Here is a 23,186-nt window from a genome sequence, read left to right as displayed (position 1 = left end):
GTTAGTGCGCCTGCGTACAACAAACGGTCCCGCGCAAGATTTGAGTTTTGTTTGAATGACTTCGTGCCTGGGGATAAGATAATTCGTGGATTTTTAACTATGTAGCTAGCAATGGCAAAAGCTTCCAACCTGACGAGGACAGATTTGGACTCTTCATTTGAAAGCCAGTTGTCAGTTTCAAGCCGAACTTCTAACAGAAGTTTGCGAGTGGCAGAGAAGGAAAGAAGAAAGAACCAGACCGGGGATCCATTTGTACTTGCGCTGAAGTACTTCTCCGAAGGTAGCAAGAGAGCTAACGTTTGCTAGCCTGCTTGTATAATATTGCGTGCAGAAGGCAAGCGTAGTTAACGTTAATGTTGTAGCTACCTTTTAACCAAAGTGAACTAGTTATTTGACCGTATGGCAGCCCAGCTTCTTGCTTTTACTTACATTGGACACAACATAGGAACAACCATTACAGAGACTGCAGATGTTGTGTTCCAAAGTTAACTTTTACTGTAACTTATTTTGCTGACGTTAGTTAGCTAATGCATAACCAATGTGGGTGGGGTATGGTTAGACTGAACAAGGAAAGGAAGGTATGTAGTATGCACAATTTGCAAGTCATAATTTAGTTACGAAGTACAACAATTGCATATAACTTAATTTATTATTCAACAGATATTTATTTAACGCTAAGGTTAATCACACATAAACAATAAGAGGATAGCTAGCTAACGTTACATGTAACTTACAAAATAAATACAATCATGTGATTGGAAATGTTACAGCTGGATGTTAGCTACTAACATTGTTTGTTATTAATGAAGTACATTGGAATTCAATAGCTAACTAGCTAGCTACAGTAACTAAAGCGCATCCAGTCGCAGAATGTCTATGACTTAACGAGTTGTTTGTTTCCTAGTGGAAGCAGGTACCCCATGCTTTGGGAACGATGTGCTGGAGAGGAACCTGGTGCTGGTGGAGAGAGTGGGGCTCAGTCGAGGACTCCCTCCTGAGGCCATCTCTGTTATGTTGGACTACGCTATGAGCTTACGTATGGGTACGAACAACCAACAGCCACTGCAAAGACAGACTGACATGAAATATAGATTTTCACTATGCTGAATTAATTTGACCATACATAACATTTCAGCGCTTTCTCTTCCCCGAACAGGAGGTGTGACGTGTGTTCGGGTCCTGAAGTTTCTAATCCCCGCAACCGTGGTGCCACAGGAGGCTGTTGTTCGAGCCGTGTCGTGGTTATGTGTCGGCAAGATAGCAATCAGCACACAGGTAAAGAGCTCCTCTCTCTCAAAGGTCTATAAGTCACACTCGCAGATGTAAAGGTTGACACTGAAGACTGAACTTAACATTACAGTACTAGTTTCATCAGAATTGCTCTTTGTACTCTCCCTATACGTGCTTGAAACTGGTGTTATGGGGGTGTGTTCCAGGTTCTTTTCCTTCGGTGGGTGCTGACTGTTTTCGACATGATCGACTCCAAGGACCATCTTCGAGCCATCTATGGCTTCATCTTCAGCTTTGTGACTGAGGAGAATTTGGTATGTGCAGGAGTCGTATTTCCCCCCCCGCTCTGATAATATCAATGAATGTCTTGAGTTTTTACATTGGCATTAGATTGCATTGCTATTTAAATAATGATTGAGGTGTTTTGTTTCAGTCTCCTTACATCTGCCATTTGCTCTACCTTTTGACAAGGAGGGAAAGTGGTAAGTGACTTCTTGTTACTCAATGAACCATTACCATAAGGTTCAAATTGTTCCTGCAGCACAACATCGCTCTTTGTTTTTTCTTTTCTTTCTGTCATAGTTCGGCCATTCAGAGTCAGAAAACTGTTGGACCTCCAAACAAAAATGGTAAAACAAATAATGTTTTTAATGTTGTTTTTTAAGGTGTTGCCAACTTAATACAACTGGGAGACATCTAACAATTGTATTACCGTTATGAAATAGTTTGTGATAAATGGCAGGAGGAGAAAATACTTGCATATTGTTTGTAGCTCTCTACATAATTCCCATAAATAGTTAATCCTTGGTACCATTTATCTGTAGTTGCACTCTGTAAATGATTGCTGCATCCATCAACCTGAGAGCGGAGTCCCCGCTGTGAGCATGTTGCACTGAGAGTTTCATTAATTTCCTCCCATCTTCTGTCTCCCCAGGGCAGGCAGCCGTTCCTGTTGCACTTGCTGTCATTGTACAAAGTGTTTTCCCCCGAGTTGGTGACACTTGCTCTTCCATCACGAATGAGGGTTAGTACACAGATCACACCTAGTGACCTCTTTCCATTGCACAAACCGCACTTTGTTGTTCACCAAACATCAGGTTTGGGGTCGATTTCATCCATATCCGATCTGGAAGTGAACTGAAATTCCAATCCAATTCTCTTCATTGAAACCCTGACAAACATACGTAATGTCAACGTGTATCTTTTCGGCTGTCGTTCAGAGTGGGTTTAAGAACCACAATTCCACGTGGAAGGTGGCGCTCAGTGCTGTCCAGAAGAGGAACAACGGCCAGGTGTCCTCTGACATCAGCCTGACCCTCGGACTCAAAGACAAGACCAACTCCAGAAAGAGGGTAAGGCCATGAGCTATGGCACACCATTGACAAGGAGACAGATTACCTTAAACACAGTCTTTATAAAGGGTCTTATTGCTAATGTATAGCACAACAACAAAAAATACTTTACATTTTTTAATCATTAGGGGTCAGGACATTTTGCCCTCCATAGACCATGAGACTCATTGAGTCAACGGCCCTCCTTGCTTTTTGGATCTATCTGGAAATATACACTTTATGTGGCACTGTCATAACCTAATGAACTGTTTACAATATACTGACATTCCTATCAGAAATTTCATCACCTGGAGTTGCCATCGTTGAGCTCGTCTTTCCAAAGTAACTCCTCCTCCAGCAGAAGCAGGAAGGTCTTCTCCCTGGAGCAGCTCCGCTCCTTTCCACAGCTGCTGGACAACCTCCACTGCATAGAGGTAACTCTCTTTCTATCTCTATCTCTCTCTGTCTCGCTTTCTCACTGTATTTCTGTCTTTCTATCTCGTTCGGTCTCCCTGTCTCTCGCTCTTTGATCTCTTTCCATCTTTTTATCACTCACTCACTCACTCACTCACTCACTCACTCACTCACTCACTCACTCACTCACTCACTCACTCACTCACATAATCCTGATTATTCACACAATGGTGTGGCCTTGAGGTACCTTGTTTTGAGACAGATGGAGACAGATTTCCAATCGTGATTATGTACTCATAAAACATTGTAATATACAATGGTATCGCCCCTATTTGGCCAACCCCCCCAAAAAATACTTTGTTGTGGGTAGCGTAAGCTAGCACTAGTTGGCTGTACCTGCGCCTAAACTCCAGTATTTTTCATCCTATTGCCTGTTTTCCCCTTTTCAAATAGTGAGCCAACATGTTTTCTCATGCTCTCTCTTGTCTCTTTGTATAGTGAGCAATGTGTTTGGAACATCAAATCGCAGTATTGAATTGCAATACATATAGAATCGGGAAAATCGCAGTACATGCAAATCGGCACATAAGTATCGTGATAATATTGTATCGTGAGGTTCCTGGCAATTCCCAGGCCTTGCTATAGTGCGAAATTGCATGCTACAACTGGACAAAATATAATGTTGTTGAAACCTTGGGCAGAGGCTGAGTGCAATATATATATATATATATATATATATATATATATATATATATATTTATATATTTATTTATTTATTTGTATTCCTTTCTGGTGGAGCTTGAAAACAGGTTTGTGTGTGTCTGCGTGGCTTGCACATGACAGAGCAAAGTGACAGTCAACTGATGAGGAACGGGGCTGTCTTGCCGTAGTGAGTTAGGTTATAAATCATGGGCTGGGTAGAAACAAAGTGTACCGTCTTCAGAACTGGATAATAATTGCTTTATTTGCCTCATCCTCCTCTCTTAATATTGTATGTTTGGGCTCTCATAAAGCTGTGATGGAGAATAGCCTAACCTGTAGACTCCGACTCGTTCTTGTTCTTTATGAAAGGGGCAACTTTACGATGCCTTAGGTTATTTGATAAAACTTTAACTTGTCTTGAAGCTTTTACGATAGGCCTAGTAGGAAATTGGCCATTTGGTTTTCAACCTCGCATGGAGTGATTTTTACGCCCTGCACGGATCATTTATTTCTTAATAAGCTTGAACTTGATTAAACGCATCACTTTTAAAAAAAAAGGCTTTTGATGTGGTTTGTACTCTCTCGTTATTAGTCCCCTGGCTACCATAGGCTTTTAGGCTATTCAAACAACTTTTTGAGATGGAACTCCGTTAGATAGTTTTGTTTCATCAGGAGAAAGCCATGCAGGCATAAAATGATGAAAGCGTAGCCTACCAGTAGCCCAAAGTCATATTCATACCGAATTAAAGAGTTAGTCACAAGATAGTTAAGGAGTGTCCGTTTATATACAGTGCCTTCAGAAAGTATTCACACCCCTTGACTTTTTCCATATTTTGGTCTTACAGCCTGAATTTGTAACCGATCTACACACACTACGCGATAATATCAAAGTGGAATTCTGTTTGTAGATATTTTTACAAATGTATTAAAAATTAAACGCTGTAATGTCTTGAATCAATAACTATTCAACCCCTTTGTTATGACAAGCCTAAATAACTTCAGGAGTCAACATTTGCTTAACAAGGGACTAACTCTGTGCAAGCACAGATTCAATGACAAAGACCAGGGATGTTTTCCAATGCCTTGCAAAGAAGGGCACCTATTGGTAGATGGGTAAAACAAACAAAAAAGCAGATATTGAATATCCTTTTGAGCATTGTGAAGTTATTAATCAGATGGTGTATCAATATCCCCAGTCACTACAAAGATTCAGGTGTCCTTCCTAACTCCGTTGACAGAGAGAAAGGAAACCGCTCAAGGATTTCACCGTGAGGCCAATGGTGATACATTATTTTTTTTTTAAACAGTTAGTTTTATGGCTGTGATAGGAGAAAATGGAGGATGGATCAACAACATTGTAGTTACTCCACAATACTAACCTAAATGACAGAGTGAAAAGAAGGAAGCCTGTACAGGATAAAAAATATTCCAAAACATGCATCCTGTTTGCAACAAGGCTCAAAAGTAATACTGAAAAAAATGTGGCAAAGCAAATCACTTTTTGTTCTGAATGCGAAGTGTTGTGTTTGGGGCAAACACAACACATCACTGAGTATCACTCTTCATATTTTCAAGCGTGGTGGTGGCTGCATCATGTTATGGGTATGCTTGTCATTGGCATGGGAGTTTTTTAGGATAAAAAGAAAAGGAATAGAGCTAAGCACCGGCAAAGACCTAAAGGAAAACCTGGTTGTCTTTTTTCCCAAGAGACACTGGGAGACACATTCACCTTTCAGCAGGTCAATAACCTAAAACGCAAGGCCAATTCTATACTTGAGTTACTTACAAGATGACATTGAATGTTCCTTAGTGGCCTACTTATAGTTTTGACTTAAATCATCTTGAAAATCAATGGCAAGACTTGAAAATGGCTGTCTAGCAATGATCAACAACTAACTTGACAGAGTGGAGAGTTTTGAAAAGATTAATGGGCAAATGTTGCACAATCCAGGTTTGCAAAGCTCTTAGAGACTAATATGTATTGCATCGGGGTTGAATGCTTTTCAATTTCGACATTAGAGTATTTTGTGTAGATTGTTGTCAAAACATGACAATTAAATACATTTTAATACTATTTTGTAACAACAAAATGTGGAAAAAGTCAAGGGGTATGAATACTTTCTGAACGCACTGTATATAAACTTTTTTTTTTAATAGGTTTAGGCTATAAGGCCCACACATCCGACAGAGAGAGAGCGAGAAAGAATATTCTGACTGGACATTTTGCTCTGCTTTGGTGGAATTCTCTGCTCTGTCTAGCCTACATTTCTCTCTTGTGCTCTATATATAACATATACAGAGCTCCAGTCAAGTTCAAATATGCTAAACCATCATCTGTCACATCACAATGTCGTCACCATTGGCGATGGCTGTCAATCATTGTTGATAGATGATGCTATAGTAATATCGCCCCACCCTACTGCTTTTCCAAGCCATAAAAATCAATTATCGAAGGTGTCCAGCGCTGCCCGTTTCACTTGTAATGTCTTTTTAGGGCCTCATGGGGGAGCTATGTCACCAGCACAGTTTTGGTTGTATTAGAACAGAACAAGGGCTCAACCTTGTCTCCCACTCATTATGACGGCTAGCATTGTCAGTGCAATTTGTTTGTTATTATCCAGAGCCATAAAACAGATTCATGAGCTCTCTCCATGTCGTTTTTTTTTTTAAATTTGTCATTGCTCTGTTTACATACTTTATCAGGGTTTGTTTGTCCCGGCGAGTTATTAATTAACTGGCCAACAAAGATGTATCACATAGAGCCACATTGAAAAAGTTCTAAAGTGTTGACAATTACAAAATGGCCGCTCGCAAATACTGTTTGCTTGTCAGATACATTGACCTGATCGAAACAGATACACTGTTGTGAAAAAGTATTTTGCCCTTTTCTAATTTTCTTTGCGTTTGCATATTTTTTTCAATACTGAATTATCAGATCTTCAACCAAAACCATGAGTGAACAAATAACACAACAGTTACATATTTCATAAACAAAGTTATGCAACACCCAATGTCCCTCTGTGGGGAAAAGTCATTGCCCCCTTACACGCAATAACTGGTTGTACCACCTTAAGCTGCAATGACTCCAAGCAAACACTTCCAAAAGGCTCCTCAACAGCTTCTACCCCCAAGCCATTAGACTGCTGAACAATTCATAAAAACCACCACCGTACAATTTACATTGACCCCCCTTCGTTATTCTTATTGTGTTACTTTTTATTTTAGCCGACTTGTTAAATATTTTCTTCTTCTTGAACTGCACTGTTGGTTAAGGGCTTGTAAGTAAGCATTTCACGGTAAAGTCTACACTTGTTGTATTTGGCGCATGTGGAAAATAAAGTTTGATTTGATTATAAGCCTTCAACGACCATAAGACCCACTAATTTAATTATTTTATCAAAATAGTTTAACCTGATTTTTTGTTGTTGTTGTTGCAATAATCACTGATCAGGCTTTCAAGTCGGTCTGAAAATGCCCTTTTTGTTTGAAATTGAACCACAACCATGCATAATGCACATTCACTAATAATGACTAACTTCTTGTGGTAGGCATGGTAGACAATTAACACAGGTATAGAAAATTAACACAGTTCCCATAAACAATCTCTCAAGCACAAACCCACGTGCTAGTGAGTAGCCAGCTATTTCAGCCAACTTGGATCTATTTGCTAGTTAACAAGGTAGAACAGTTGAAATGTTATAAACACACCCTTCTGTCCGTCATCAACTGTTTGAACAGCATGCTAGCCTGTCCACTTTGTTCAGATGTTTAAATCAAGTGGCATACATGATTTCTCAGAACATGTCTCCAATTCCTTATCTAATTGTGTTTTGTGCTTATTGCGATTTATAAAACACCGACTAGACAGCTTGTATAACAGTCTTTGGCTAAAATGCTGTTTGCGCTACGTGGTACCGCAATGCTGTGCGACACAAACTGAGTATTACATTTCCAGAATCAATGTTCCTTGATACTCCTGTTTTAGTAGTGCCTGCTTTGTGCACAATTTGAGGAGTTAAAACATAAAAAGGGTATCGTTAGAAAGGTTAACACAATGGAAAGGTCAAATGCTTTTTTTTAAATGTGGGTCCGTGGACTACGGAGAGGAATAAAATGGTGCAGTTTGACGCCATGTGGCGTCAAGTGATGCTGGAGAGGGTGGGTGTGTGCTAGTGGGTCTGGGCAGGTGTGATGTAGTTGTCGTTTGTAAATATGTCTTGTATTATTTATAAAATAAAAAAGGTTAACTTTTCCTTTTACGGTACCGCTTGCCGTGCGGTAGCAGAGAGAACAGTCTATGACTAGGATGGCTGGAGGCCTTCCTCTGACACCGCCTGGTATAGAGGTCCTGGATGGCAGGAAACTTGGCCCCAGTGATGTACTGGGCCCTACACACTACCCTGTGTAGTGCCTTGTGGTCGGAGGCCGAGCAGTTGTCATACCAGGCAGTGATGCAACCCGCCAGGATGGTGCAGCTGTAGAACCTTTTAAGGATCTGAGGACCCATGCCAAGTCTTTTCAGTCTCCTGAGGGGGGAAATAGGTTTTGTCGTGCCCTCTTCACGACTGTCTTGGTGTGCTTGGACCATGATAGTTTGTTGGTGATGTGGACGCCAAGGAACTTAAAGCTCTCAACCTGCTCCACTACAGCCCCGTCAATGAGAATGGGGGCGTGCTCGGTCCTCTTTTCCTGTAGGCCATAATCATCTCCTTTGTCTTGATCACGTATGGGGGAGAGGTTGTCCTGGCACCACACGGCCAAGTCTCTGACCTCCCTATAGGCTGTTTTGTCTGTGATCAGGCCTACCACTGTTGTCATCGTTTAAACTTAATGCCTGGCCGTACAGTCATGAGTGAACATGGAGTACAGGAGGGGACTGAGCACGCACCCCTGATTGGCCCTCTTGTTGAGGATCAGCGTGGCGGATGTGTTGTTACCTACCCTTACCCCCTTGGGGCGGCCCATCAGGAAGTCCAGGATCCAGTTGCAGAGGGAGGTGTTTAGTCCCAGGGTCCTTAGCTTAGTGATGGGCTTTGAGGGCACTATGGTGTTGAATTCTGAGCTGTAGTCAATGAATAGCGTTCTCACAAGGTGTTCCTTTTGTCCAGGTGGGAAAGGGCAGTGTGGAGTGCAATAGAGATTGCATCATTTGGATCTGTTGGTGCGGTATGCAAATTGGAGTGGGTCTAGGGTTTCTGGGATAATGGTGTTGATGTGAGCCATGACCAGCCTTTCAAAGCACTTCATGGCTACATACGTGAGTGCTACGGGTTGGTAGTCATTTAGGCAGGTTACCTTAGTCCCTGTGCCTAAGAACAAACACTATGGTGGTCTGCTTGAAACATGTTGGTATTAGACTCGGACAGGGGGAGGTTGACAATGTCAGTGAAGACACTTGCCAGTTGGTCAGCGCATGCTCGGAGTACATGTCCTGGTAATCCGTCTGGCAGGGCAGCCTTGTGAATGTTGACCTGTTTAAAGGTCTTACTCACATCGGCTGCGGAGAGCGTGATCATACAGTCGTCCGGAACAGCTGATGCTCTCATGCATGTTTCAGTGTTACTTGCCTCAGCGAGCATAGAAGTGATTTAGCTCATCTGGTAGGCTTGTGTCACTGGGCAGCTCTCGGCTGTGCTTCCCTTTGTAGTTTGTAATAGTTTTCAAGCCCTGCCACATCCGACTAGCGTCGGTGCCGGTGTAGTATGATTTGATCTTAGTCCTGTATTGACGCTTTGCCTGTTTGATGGTTCGTCGCAGGGCATAGCGGGATTAAAATATCACCCTTTCTAAAACAAGTCATACAAAGCTGGTTGCAATTCCAGTTTCATCCTCCAGAAAAGACAGAACAAATGTTACAGCAAATAATATGGTTAAATTCAAATATACAAATTGATTTAAATAAAAAATATTTATGGAATAATTATTTTTTTAAATGTATCTTTGTTAATGATATTATGAATAGGAAAGGTGGGGTTATGTCACATGTGCAGTTAAACATATATATATATATATATATATATGTAATGTTTGCTCTCTCCAAAATTACAACGAACTGATTGCAGCATTCCTGGAAAAATGGAGGAGGGAAGGTGGATAAGGTAGGGAACTTGTCTGCCCTTTTACTAAGACCAAAACGGGCAAAAAAACTAAAAGGCATAAATACAAAAATGTATCAGTGTTACTTGAGGACCAAAATGTCGACCAAGGCACCATACAGGTTGGAAAATAGTTGGGAAGAGATTCCGTGGCATGTGGTTTATAAACTGATACACAAAACAACGCTTGATTCAAAACGTTGTTTTTCAATTTAAATGATTTATACAAAATTCTTTCCACAAACAGAATGTTATGTATATGGGGCATCCAAACATCTCATCAGATTTAGCCACAAAGAGACAGCATCATTAGATTACTTATTTTGGTATTACCCTTTGTTTCTGGTCACTGGTTCAGGAATGGCTGAAAAATCACATTTATCTCTAACCCTACAAATAGCACCATTTGGAGATTTGGACAACCATAGTCAATCAATCAGCAATATAATAATATTGTACTTTTAGTAAAAATATTTATCTCTAACTTAAAATCTGTAGATACTATGCAATTAGACATGTTTAGAATTTTTGTGAAACATTACAGCACATTTGAAAAATATATGGAACCTGGAAATCGTAAGAGCACAGTTTACGGAAAGAGGTGGGATGGACTGAGAGTAGCTGAGGTTTAAAAGCTTGTGTTCTATAATAGTTATGACTGAAAAAACTATCTACAGTTGAAGTCTGAAGTTTACACACACTTAGGTTGGAGTCATTAAAACTCGTTTTTCAACCACTCCGCAAATTTCTTGTTAACAAACTATAGTATTGAAAATTGTGGACCTCCACAAGTCTGGTTCAACCTTGGGAGCAATTTCCAAACGCCTGAAGGTACCACGTTCATCTGTACAAACAATAGTACGCAAGTATAAACACCATAGGACCACGCAGCCGTTATACCGCTCAGGAAGGAGACGCGTTCTGTCTCCTAGAGATGAATGTACTTTGGTGCGAAAAAGTACAAATCAATCCCAGAACAACTGCAAAGGACTCTGTGTTGTTCAAATATTTTTTATTGAACACATACACAAGAATGGTGTATAGGTATAAAAGACAAAGCAAAGGACTCTGTGAAGATGCAGGAGGAAATGGGTACATAAGTATCTATATCCACAGTAAAACAAGTCCTATATCGACATAACCTGAAAGGCCGCTCAGCAAGGAAGAAGCCACTGCTCCAAAACCGCCATAAAAAAGCCAGACTACGGTTTGCAACTGCACATGGGGACAAAGATCGTACTTTTTGGAGGAATGTCCTCTGGTCTGATGAAACAAAAATAGAACTGTTTGGCCATAATGACCATTGTTATGTTTGGAGGATAAAGGAGGAGGCTTGCAAGCCAAAGAACACCATCCCAACCGTGAAGGACGGGGCTGGCAGCATCATGTTGTGGGGGTGCTTTGCTGCAGGAGGGTCTGGTGCACTTCACAAAATAGATGGCATTATGAGGATGGAAAATTATGTGGATATATTGAAGCAACATCTCAAGACATCAGTCAGGAAGTTAAAGCTCTGTCGCAAATGGGTCTTCCAAATGGACAATGACACCAAGCATACTTCCAAAGTTGTGGCAAAATGGCTTAAGGACAACAAAGTCAAGGTATTGGTGTGGCCATCACAAAGCCCTGACCTCAATCCCATAGTAAAAGTGTGGGTAGAACTGAAAAGGCGTGTGCGAGGAAGGAGGCCTTCAAACCTGACTCAGTTAAACCAGCTCTGTCAGGAGGAATGGTCCAAAATTCACCCAGCTTATTTTGGGAAGCTTGTGGAAGGCTACCTGAAACGTTTGACCCAAGTTAAACAATTTAAAGGCAATGCTACCAAATACTAATTGAGTGTATGTGAATTTCTCACCCACTGGGAATGTGATGAAAGAAATAAAAGCTGAAATAAATCATTATCTGTATTATTCTGACATTTCACATTCTTAAAATAAAGTGGTGATCCTAACTGACCTAACATGGAATTTTTACTAGGTTTAAATGTCAGGAATTGTGGAAAACTGAGTGAGTTTAAATGTATTTGGCTAAGGTGCATGTAAACATCTGACTTCAACTGTATATTGAACAACCACAGACCAAGTGTAATCACTCCAGCCCAGGACTTCCACATCCGGCTTCTTCATCTGCGGGATCGTCTGAGACCATCTACCCGGACAGCTGATGAAATTGAGGAGTATTTCAATCTGTAATAAAGCCCTTTTGTGGGAAAAACTCGTTATGATTGGCTGGACCTGGCTCCAAAGTGGATGGGACTGTGCCCACCAAAGTCTGCACCCCTGTCCAGTCATGTGAGGCCTAATTAGGGCCTAATTCATTTATTTCAATTGACTGACTTCCTTGTATGAACTGTAACTCGGTAAAATCGTTAAATTGTTGCATTTATATTTTTGTTCAGTATAGATGTACTTTATATCAAATTACTTTATTCTTGCTATGTAACTACTGTAAAACAAAATTAAGTGCCATGTGTATAAAATGTACATGTAACAACATCAAAAAAGCTGTAAAACAGTTTATTTTTGTCCTCCGAAGGGGGGGGATGGGCTCCCCAAAATTAAATAAATACAAATAAAAACAGTGAGTTGAAACTGCTTGTCAGAGAGGAAGAAGTGATCTTGAGAAGGTGCTTGGAAGGTACACACAGCCTACAGTCATTGAAAACAGCCCAGAAGGAGTGAAGGAACCAAAAATAACATGAAAACATGTGGACAATAACACTTTCAAAAAAATATCTTGCGATACATGCAATTGTAATATCGCGCAAAAACATATATTTCAATTAATTGGTTTCATTTGATATATTGCCCAGCCCCACTTTAAATTACTGGTTTGATGGTTGTAGCCATCAGTTGTCCCATTTAACAATCACCCATATAAGCAAACTTATTTCATTTCAAACTTCACATTTCTCTAGTATAGGCTACTTATCGTAATGAATGATATCAGCAAAATGCCAGAAAGGAGTGGTTAGTATGGTCGGTGTCGATCATTTGCTGTTTACCGTCCCAGCTCTACCTCAAGGAGCCAACGTGTGCCACAAGCCGTTGTGACAGCACTTGCTACTTTTTATGGCATCACGGCTACTAACGCTGGGCAGGACGTTGGACAAGACAGATCAGCTAGTACTGTCGGACCATGCAGTGCAAACAAATCAGCGGCGGCAGCGTTGAGGGATCACTGATTCCTTATGATTCCTTACGTCATTAAAAGCAGTCGTTTCTCACACGAACGATGCCGTCGCTCCTTAGTTATGGGAAGACTCAGCCATGTCTGTTGACAATCTGTCTATTTTTTTTCTTTATGTAATTATTATGCTTAAGTTCCCATATTACCAGGCAGCTGTTCACACAATAGACAGACAGACCACTCCGTGTGGAGAAATGTCTGAATGCTGCCTGCAACAGACATATCCATGATGGCCGTAGTATGAGGATTAGCAGATGCGACAGATTTAGTCCAGTTAGTGACAGAAAGATTGCTCACTCAATGAAAACAAGGACACTGGCAACAGAAATCCTCTTATTCAATAACATGAAGACGCTTCAATAATATAATGCTAATCTCCTGACATGAAGCTGTTCAGAACATGATGGAACTTTGGAGTTTGATGGTCTCTGTGTTTGTGGTTAAGTGGTGGGGTTCATGAATATACGTGTGTGTGTTTTTAAGGGTGGTGGGGTTTGATGGGGTGCATACTGTGTGTGTGTGTGTGTGTGTGTGTGTGTGTGTGTGTGTGTGTATTGACTGGTTTAATAATAATCTCCCCCTCTTCCACAGCTCCCATCCCAGATGGGTTCTCTGCTGGGCTCCAGTCTGGCCCTCTGTTACCTGGACTACGTACAGGATGACTCTGCCTTCCTCCGACTCAACTTCTGGCTGGGCCACGCCCTCCATGAGGGTAAAACCATGAACTAACCATTCACCAACCACTGCGTCTTTCCTCCATTGTCAATATTACATCGTGAAAGAGGGAAGTATAAAGAAAAAAGCCCAAAACACTCAAATCTCCGTACCCTCCAAATGGACCCTCATCAATTCCCAGTAGGAATTTCAAAGCAATAGTCTGAACAGCTTTTATGAAAAGAAAGAGTTTTGATATCAATGTTGTAGAACTAACAAATCTGTCTCATCATCACTTATTTTTTCTGGGGGGGGGTGTTTCAGAGTTTCTGTTCTGCAGCGGGGACGGGGGCTCTGGGAGTTCGTCCGAGGCACTCCACTTCCTCAACAGGTTGCTCTCCACACAGCACTTCCTCCAGGTGAGCCTCAGCCCCCTCATCGCCGCCATCCAGGCCCCTCTCGCCTCCCGTTCCCCTCCCTGCCCATCCCCTCTTTTCCAGATCTGTATCTGTAAGAGTGGGTTAAACTCTCTCCGCTCTGCTCTCACTTCTCCCCTTCTGTTCATTAATAAATTATGCCACAGTCAAACGCTAATTTGAGATGCATATGTTTTGTCTCCCCCCTCAGGAGGGCTTCTCCAGCACAGAGGGCTTCCTCTACAAGTTCCTGAACGTTTGGGATGGTTCACTCCTCCGCCCCCAGATCCTAGGCTTGCTGAGTGACATCCCTGTGGTCCCCAGTTCCTGTGAGTAGGCCCTGTTTGCTTGGCTGCCTCACGCTCCTTTCCTCCAGTCTCTCTCTCCCCTAATTAAACAGCTGAACTGTAACGGGGGGGCACGTGACTACATTTCCCAGGCTCCCTGGCATATGCTGCCAGCTTGCAATGTGCTGGGGATTGCATGGTTAGGAATGTTGAATTCATTGCTCTCCCCATCTCTCCCAGGTATCAGCCAACTTCTGTTTGAGCCCCTCATGCAGCTATTCTTCACCTCCACGCTCTTCTTCAAGGTAATAGTAAACAGAATCCCTTGAAATAGATCCTGCTTCGAATCAAACTTAAGAAGCTTGCATCATACCACCATATCCATGTACAGTCCAGCTATCAGCAGTCTTTAATCCCAGGTCGTATTCATTTCGTACCAAACAGAAGAAAACGTACTGAAACAGGGAGCAACTACGTTTGACAAAGTTTTGCTACGGTGTGCCTTAATGAACACGACTCCGTTGTAGTTCTAACTATCCCTCTTGTTTTTTTCCACTTTGAATATGTTTAAACTCCGTCACCCCTCTGTTGTCTGTCCTCTCTAGTGCAGTGTGATTGACTGTCTGAACAACATGCTGTTGAAGTGGCTGACCTGGCACTCTGTGTATTCCCTGGAGGATGGCCTGGACATCAGTCTAAACAGCCACACACCCATGTGAGTCTCACTTTCCCTGTCCCACTTACTCAGACACGACCCTGTCCCACTCACTCACTCAGATCCACCCCTGTTCCACTCATTCGCGCAGACATGTCCCTGTCCCACTCACTGTCACTCACTCACTGTCACTCACCCACTGTCATTCACCCACTGTCACTCACTCACTCACTCACTCACTCACTCACTCACTCACTCACTCACTCACTCACTCACTCACTCACTCACTCACTCACTCACTCACTCACTCACTCACTCACTCACTCACACTTCCAGCACCTCAGCCCCGTAACTTCTTTGAGTTAAAGACATACAGTGCATTCGAAAAATATTCAGATCCCTTCCCTTGTTCCACATTTTGTTATGTTATAGCCTTATTCTCAAAATAATTAAATACAAAATGTTCATCATCAATCTACACACAATATCCCATAATGACAAAGCGAAAACAAGTTTTTAGAAATGTTTGCAAATGTATTAAAAAAACAAAAAACAGAAATATCTTATTTACATAAGTATTCAGACCCTTTGCTATGAGACTCGGAATTGAGCTCAGGTGCATCCTGTTTCAACTGATCATCTTTGAGATGTTTCTACAACTTGATTTGAGTCCACCTGTGGTAAATTCAGTTGATTGGACATGATTTGGAAAGGCACACACCTGTCTATACAAGGTCCCACAGTTGACCAGTGTATGTCAGAGCAAAAACCAAGCCATGAGGTCAAAGGAATTGTCCGTAGAGCTCCGAGACATGATTTTGGTGAGGCACAGATCTGGAGAAGGGTACCAAAAAGTTTCCGCAGCATTGAAGGTCCGCAAGAACACAGTGGCCTCCATCATTCTTAAATGGAAGAAGTTTGGAACCACCAAGACTCTTCCTAGAGCTGGCCGCCCAGCCAAACTGAGCAATTTGGCAAGAAGGGCTTTGGTCAGGGAGGTGAACAAGAACCCGATGGTCACTCTGACAGAGCTGCAGAGTTCCTCTGTGGAGACAGGAGAACCTTCGAGAAGGACAACCAAGATTTTCTGGTCTGATGAAGCCAAGATTGAACTCTTTGGCCTGAATGCCTAGTATCACGTCCGTGCTTCTACATCTGCATTGCTTGCTGTTTGGGGTTTTAGGCTGGGTTTCTGTACAGCACTTTGTGACATCGGCTGATGTAAAAAGGGCTTTATAAATACATTTGATTCATTCATTCATTCATTGGAAGAAATCTGGCACCATCCCTACGGTGAAGCATGGTTGTGGCAGGATCATGCTTTGGGGATGTTCTTCAGCGGCAGGGACTGGAAGACTCGTCAGGATCGAGGGAAAGATGAACGGGGCAATGTACAGAGAGATCCTTGATGAAAACCTGCTTCAGGACCTCAGACTGGGGCGAAGGTTCACCTTCCAACAGGACAACAACCCTAAGCACACAGCCAAGACAACGCAGGAGTGGCTTCGGGGAGAAGTCTCTGAATGTCCTTGAGTGGCGCAGCCTGAGCACGGAGTTGAACCCGATCGAACATCTCTGGAGAGACCTGAAAATAGCTGTGCAGCGACACTCCCCATCCAACCTGACAGAGCTTGAGATGATCTGCAGAGAAGAATGGGAGAAACTTCCCAAATACAGGTGTGCCAAGCTTGTAGTGTCAGACCCAAGAAGACTCGAGGCTGTAATCACTGCCAAAGGTGCTTCAACAAAGTACTGAGTAAAGGGTCTGAATACTTATTAAATGTGATATTTCCGTTTTTTCTTTTTAATCCATTTGCAAAAATGTATAAAAACCTTTTTGTCATTACGCGGTATTGTGTGTACGTTGATGAGGGAAAACAATGTATGTAATCCATTTTAGAATTAGGCTGTAATGTAACAATGTGGAAAAAGTCAAAGGGTCTGAATACTTTCGGAATGCACTGTATTTCATTGTCTTCCTCTCCAGATTTCTAACTCTTCACAAACGCCCAATCCGAACCCATCGAGGTTAAAGAGGTCTCCGATACATTTTTATTCCCTTCCCATTTTCAACTTCATCTCTGGAGGGAAACTCAATGAAACGCGATGCTTAAATCAATGGCTGTGGTGTGTGGTTGGCCGCCTCCTCTCAACCTCCTCGGTATATCCTCAGCACTGTCCTTTGGAATGCAGCATCGGAATGAACTGCAGTGTGTGTGCATCTCATAACGGCCGGCAACATTGCTTCACACTCAGCACTGATTTGGTTATTGTCTTTTATTGCATTAACCAAGATGGACGGGTCTTCTGAAGGAGAAATTCATATGATCCAAGGGCAAAGACCCCTTTTTGACCCTCTCAGTAGTGATGAAGGAAAAAGGAAACCGCACACTGCTCTTGATAGTATCAATGATATTTAATAAGCTTTACGTGTCTCAGTAGTCCCGTCTCAGTAGTCCCATGCATCATTGCGATTCATGCGCTTCCCTCGTATTATGGCCAGTGTTTTGTGTTGTGTAAAGGTTTACAGTATGTGAATACCCTGCCTCCCCAGGAACATGACTCTGTCTGGCTTCATGGACTCTGTCATGGAGCTGGTGCGTTTCGTGGGCCGCCTGGCCACCGTGGGGCTGCAGCTAGAGGGCTGCCACTCACTGCTCCTTAACTTCATCCTGGACTTCTACGAGACGGTAATCAATCCAGATTAAGCCAATACATTTCATTTAATACATAAAGAAAATACAAATACAGTGCACTCTTCTAGTGATCACAAAGGAAAATGTTTGATCTTTATAAGCAGTTGATCATTGTAATCACATTCATTATAAGCAGAATGCACTTGTCAGTTTTTATATATTCATGCTCCATTTAGAAAAAGAGACTACGATATTGGTTCTGTGGTGTTGACGTGTGTGTCCCTGTGCCTCGGTGCGTGCCGTGTAGGTGTGTGACATGTTCCTGAAGTACGGGCTCCCCCTCGTGGTCATGCCCCCTGCAGGAGTGTTCTACCCGGCCCTGTTCGCCACCGACCCCGTCAGCGTGGACCGCCTCAGCTACATCATGTACAGGTGGGGAGGAGTGGTGACGTCAACCCCGTTACGATCATGTCAACACCAGGTCTGACGGCGTTGACACCGGGACTCGACACCGTCACGTTAGCGTGTCATCTTTCACTCACAAACCATCACTGCCATGTCGTGTGCAAAGCATCGACATGGATGTCGAACTTTCTCCTATATATATATATATATTTGAAGTGAATGGTAAGCAGTCTTGATGCAGCACGCCAGGACATTGCATTTATGATTCATGATAATGAAGGGTCCAGGATGCAGAATTGCACTAAGATCCATTTTCCTGGAGAAAGTGTTTTAAGGCCAATGAAGAATGCAAACGGCATGCATTACTGAAGCACGAATATCTTGTCGCACAAATTGCTTGTATCCTCTGTACACTGAGTATAACAGTTCAACCAAGTGTTACACATAAAACATACCTCTATAGCGTGACGAAAGAGCACTGCTTTTATTAAAACAGGCCAAAGATCTAGTCTGATATACATTTACTGCGACTATGTTTGTTTTATTTATCGTAAAATATTCTGCTCGCAATAAATGGCCTTTAGGATAGATGTTGTTTACATAACATGGAAAGCAATGTGGTTGTTTTTCTACCCTTAAACAGACGACTAAGGTCATTGCTGTTTTTTCAGGTACAAGAAGAACCTGACCTCTGCTAAGTGTCAACAACAGGAGACCAAGGTAATGAAAGTTCTCCCTTTAAGATACGTTTTTTGCTTTGTATATTTAAGTGTTTTTGCATAATCAAGCCATTCAAGGCTCCTCAAGTGGCCACTTATACCCGTCCACATGATGAACAAAACTATTAGAATTAAGTGCTGATTAAAAAAAAGACAATTTAGGTGGTTACTTGTTCAAACAAAAAACACACAAATTACATTTTTCATTTTGTATGCCAATTCTAGTGTATGAAGGAAATTTTATTTTGATGTAGGTGCTGCCAATTACACTGAACAAAAATATACAGTATGTAAATGTGATATTTCAGTTTTTTATTTTGAATACATTTGCAAAAATGTCTAAACCTGTTTTTGCTTTGTCATTATGGGGCATAAAAAGCTTATTTCTCTCAAATTTTGCGCGCAAATTTGTTTACATCCCTGTTAGTGAGCATTTCTCCTTTGCCAAGATAATCCATCCACCTGACAGGTGTGGCATATCAAGAAGCGGATTAACAGCATTATCATTGCACAGGTGCACCTTGTGCTGGGGACAAAAGACCACTCTAAAATGTGCAGTTTTGTCACGCAGCACAATGCCACAGGTGTCTTAAGCTTTGGGGAACGTGATATTGGCATGCTGATTGCAGGAATGTCCACCAGAGCTATTGCCAGATAATTGAATGTTAATGTCTCTACCATAAGCCGCCTCCAACGTCATTATAGAGAGTTTGGCAGTACGTCCGATCGTCTTCCCAACCGCAGTCCACGTGTAACCACGCCAGCCCAGGACTTCCACATCCGGCATCTTCACCTGCGGGATCATCTGAGACCAGCCACCCGGACAGTTGATTAAACTGTGGGTTTGCACAAACTGTCAGAAACCGTCTCTGGGAAGCTCATCTGCATGCTTGTCGTCCTCACCAGGGTCTTGACCTGACTGTAGTTTGGCGTCGTAACCGCCTTAAGTGGGCAAATGCTCACCTTCGATGGCCACTGACACAATGAAGTGTGCTCTTCACGGATGAATCCCGGTTTCAACTGTATTGGGCAGATGGCAGACAGCGTGTATGGTGGTGTGTGGGCAGGCGGTTTTGGCTGATGGCAACGTTGTGAACAAAGTGCCTCATGGTGGTGGTAGGGTTATGGTATGGGCATGCATTAGCTACGGCAATGAACGCAATTGTATTTTATGTATGGCAATTTGAATGCACTGCGATATCGTGACGAGATCCTGAGGTCTATTGTTGTGGCAAGCGGTACCGGAGTGCCAAGTCTAGGACACAAAGGCTTCTCAACAGTTTTTACCCCCAAGCCATAAGACTCCTGAACAGGTAATCAAATGGCTACCCGGACTATTTGCATTGTGTGCCCCCCCCCCCAACCCCTCTTTTACGCTGCTGCTACTCTCTGTTCATCATATATGCATAGTCACTTTAACCATATCTACATGTACATACTACCTCAATCAGCCTGACTAACCGGTGTCTGTATGTAGCCTCGCTACTGTATATAGCCTCACTACTGTATATAGCCTGTCTTTTTACTGTTGTTTTATTTCTTTACCTACCTATTGTTCACCTAATACCTTTCTTGCACTATTGGTTAGAGCCTGTAAGTAAGCATTTCACTGTAAGGTCTACACCTGTTGTATTCAGCGCACGTGACAAATAAACTTTGATTAGATTTATTCATCCTCCGCCATCACTGCATGTTTCAGAATGATCATGCACGGCCCCATGTCGCAAGGATCTGTACACAATTCCTAGAAGCTGAAAACGTCCCAGTTCTTCCGTGGCCTGCATACTCACCAGACATGTCATCCCATTGAGCATGTTTTGGAATGCTCTGGATCGATGTGTACAACGGCGTGTTCCAGTTCCCGTCAATTTCCAGCATCTTTTAATAGCCTTTGAAGAGGAGTGGGACAACATTCCACAGGCCACAATCAACAGCCTGATCAACTCTATACGAAGGAGATGTCGCGCTGCGTGAGGCAAATGGTGGTCACACCAGATAGTGACTGGTTTTCTGATCCACGCTCCTACCTTTTTTATGTATCTGTGACCAACAGATGCATATCTGTATTCCCAGTCATGTAAAATCCATAGATTATGGCCTAATTAATTAATTTATATTAACTGATTTCCTTATATGAACTGTAACTCAGTAACATCTGGGTCCGGTAAACGGCATGCAGATTGGTCATTGCGTGCAAACATTGGAGATAATGGACCCCGAGATTTAACCAGGCAAAACCCGACCCTGTGAAATTCCACGAGATGGGCTATTCATTTAGCATGTGCCACAAGCTGATTGAGTGTTTAAACTATATCTCCATTGCTCCCTTTTTCCTCTCTTCTTTCTTGTCATCCCCCGATTACAGCAGGCATTTCACATCAGCAGGCAGACGTGCCAGGAGTTTAACCACTACCTGCTCTTCATGGTGAGCTGCCTGTGGAACTCCAAGATGTTCCTGCCAGGAATGGCCATCGAGGTGGACCAGGAGCTCTTGGCTCTCAGCAAAGTGCCTGCGCCCTGGACCAGCTTTGACCTCATCCACCACCCTGCCTTCCTGGGCTGTGCCCTTGACTTTCACCACAAGGTGAGTTTAGATTTAATTCGTATTGCGATTTACATATTGAAATTTGCCAGGCATTTTATAATGTTCACATCTGTGAAATTAATATATATATTGTATATAATTTCCACATTTTTTTAAATTTATTTTATTTAACCTTTATTTAACTAGGCAAGTCAGTTAAGAACAAATTCTTATTTACAATGATGGCCTAGGAACAGTGGGTGCCTCTGCCTCGTTCAGGGGCAGAACGACAGATTTTTACCTTGTCAGCTCGGGGATTTGATCTAGCAACCTTTCGGTCATTGGCCCAACGCTCTGACCACTAGGCTACCTGTGCTCAGTTTATATATGAAGTCTAATTTCCAAACTTCAAGAGAGCAGCCATCCTCTCCAGTTGAGTTAATCAAGTTTAAGGTCGGACAAGGGGATGAATGTGGTATTAATGTATATTTCATAGAAGATCAGAGTCACAGTTTATTATTCATGGGCGTTGCATGAGACTTGAGTTTTCATCATGTTAAATAATCCAAGTACCTTTTGGTCCGAAACCGCTGCAACACCCAGTACACTGTTCTACTGAAGGGGGTAACTGTTGAATATGAATAATTCTCTCTTTATCAGTGTTGGCCAGAGAGGAAGGACATAGACTTCAATTCCATAAAGGTACCACAGTCTTATTACTTCTTCCGTTTTTTTTTTTTTTTTAAATGTACGTGCACTGATGTGCGTTTGAAGTGTGCCATTCATTTTTCATGATCATTTCTATTGATCAGCGAGCCACAGGCTCAGGTATGGGAGTCCTGGATGGCCTGTATGTAGTTGATTGTCTGTAAAGCTGTCTGTCTTTCTGTCTGTAGGCGGCGAAGCAGTGGAACTGGTACATGGAGTTCCTCTTCTCTCAGGGCTTTCAGGGCCTCCAACAGTTTGTCCAAAGTAGCATAAACCGGAGCTCTGCGGCTGGAATCAGTGGCCAAAGAGGCAGCCAGCCCACAAGCAGGTAAACGACATGCCTAACGGGAGGATGAAACAGAAAACACAAAAGACTCTGACACTTCTCCGTGTTGTAAAATACTTGTACATATTTTATCTCTTGCCATATTCTCCAAGGAAGGATTCACAAGAGACTTGAGTGTCTTTTTCTCTGTAAATAGCCACTATTTTTAATCCTGACTGCATTTTATTTAGTTTTGTTCCTATTTTACTTATGCTTGGTGTTGTCTGATCTCTTGTATAGCTTACCTATCTATAATTTCTGTGGAACTTGCACATTAATAAGAATGCATTTTATCTTATTTTTATTTTTTGGGACAAAAGCATCCTCCTGATCTGTTACTAAATTGAAAATGTGAATATCCTTTCTATTAAAAACCATTTGTAGAATTCATTATGGGTGAAATCATCAGTGTCTATTGCAGTTATTGGCTCCACCATCTGGAAAACAACATTTTCCCTTAATTGAGGGACCCATCTGGATAGTTAATACGCTCTCCAGCTACAGTACCTTGGAACCTGCTGGGTGCAGGGAAACCAGACACACCCTCCATTCTCACTGTGCCACCACAGACTTTCCCTCTGAGCACCACCATTACTGACAATGGGGTTAACAGGTCTGCTGTGTTCACACTGCATGTATTATAGCTGTATTCGTGTCAATTTATTGAGTCAATTATTTCAGCCCATTGCTTATTGTCTTTTTCAACATAGTAGTAGACCAATGTCAATGTAATGGTCGATTTCACATACATAGCTGACTGTCCACCAATCCATCATAATTGGACCATTGCTGTGTCAGGCTTTCATTTTCTGCTGTTTTAACTAAGGACCTACATTTCAAAGGTGAAAGTTTGCATTAGCTCCTGTAATCTGTTTTTAATTGTGTGCTTTTAATAT

General features: G+C 42.2%; 1 protein-coding gene across 2 annotated transcripts; it reads left to right on the top strand.

The window, feature by feature from the left end:
* cenpi (centromere protein I) lies at nt 1-22,680 on the top strand. 2 transcript variants are annotated; one of them, XM_014199751.2, is made up of 20 exons: nt 1-280; nt 905-1,042; nt 1,157-1,275; nt 1,437-1,544; nt 1,664-1,712; nt 1,813-1,859; nt 2,165-2,254; nt 2,451-2,582; nt 2,858-2,995; nt 13,553-13,673; nt 13,940-14,034; nt 14,243-14,360; nt 14,559-14,623; nt 14,924-15,033; nt 17,528-17,663; nt 17,917-18,041; nt 18,686-18,734; nt 21,102-21,317; nt 21,918-21,959; nt 22,154-22,680. In XM_014199751.2, exons 1-20 carry the CDS (start codon nt 112-114, stop codon nt 22,295-22,297), a joined length of 2,211 nt encoding a protein of 736 aa, XP_014055226.2. In that variant the 5' UTR covers nt 1-111; the 3' UTR covers nt 22,298-22,680. The 2 variants fall into 2 exon arrangements, with proteins under 2 accessions (XP_014055226.2, XP_014055225.2); XM_014199750.2 differs by having other exon boundaries at nt 21,099-21,317.
* Nucleotides 22,681-23,186: the final 506 nt, after the last annotated feature.

This window comes from Salmo salar, chromosome ssa05 (genome assembly GCF_905237065.1).
Source record: "Salmo salar chromosome ssa05, Ssal_v3.1, whole genome shotgun sequence".
NCBI lineage: Eukaryota > Metazoa > Chordata > Actinopteri > Salmoniformes > Salmonidae > Salmo > Salmo salar.
This window is presented reverse-complemented; position numbering and strand designations above follow the sequence as displayed.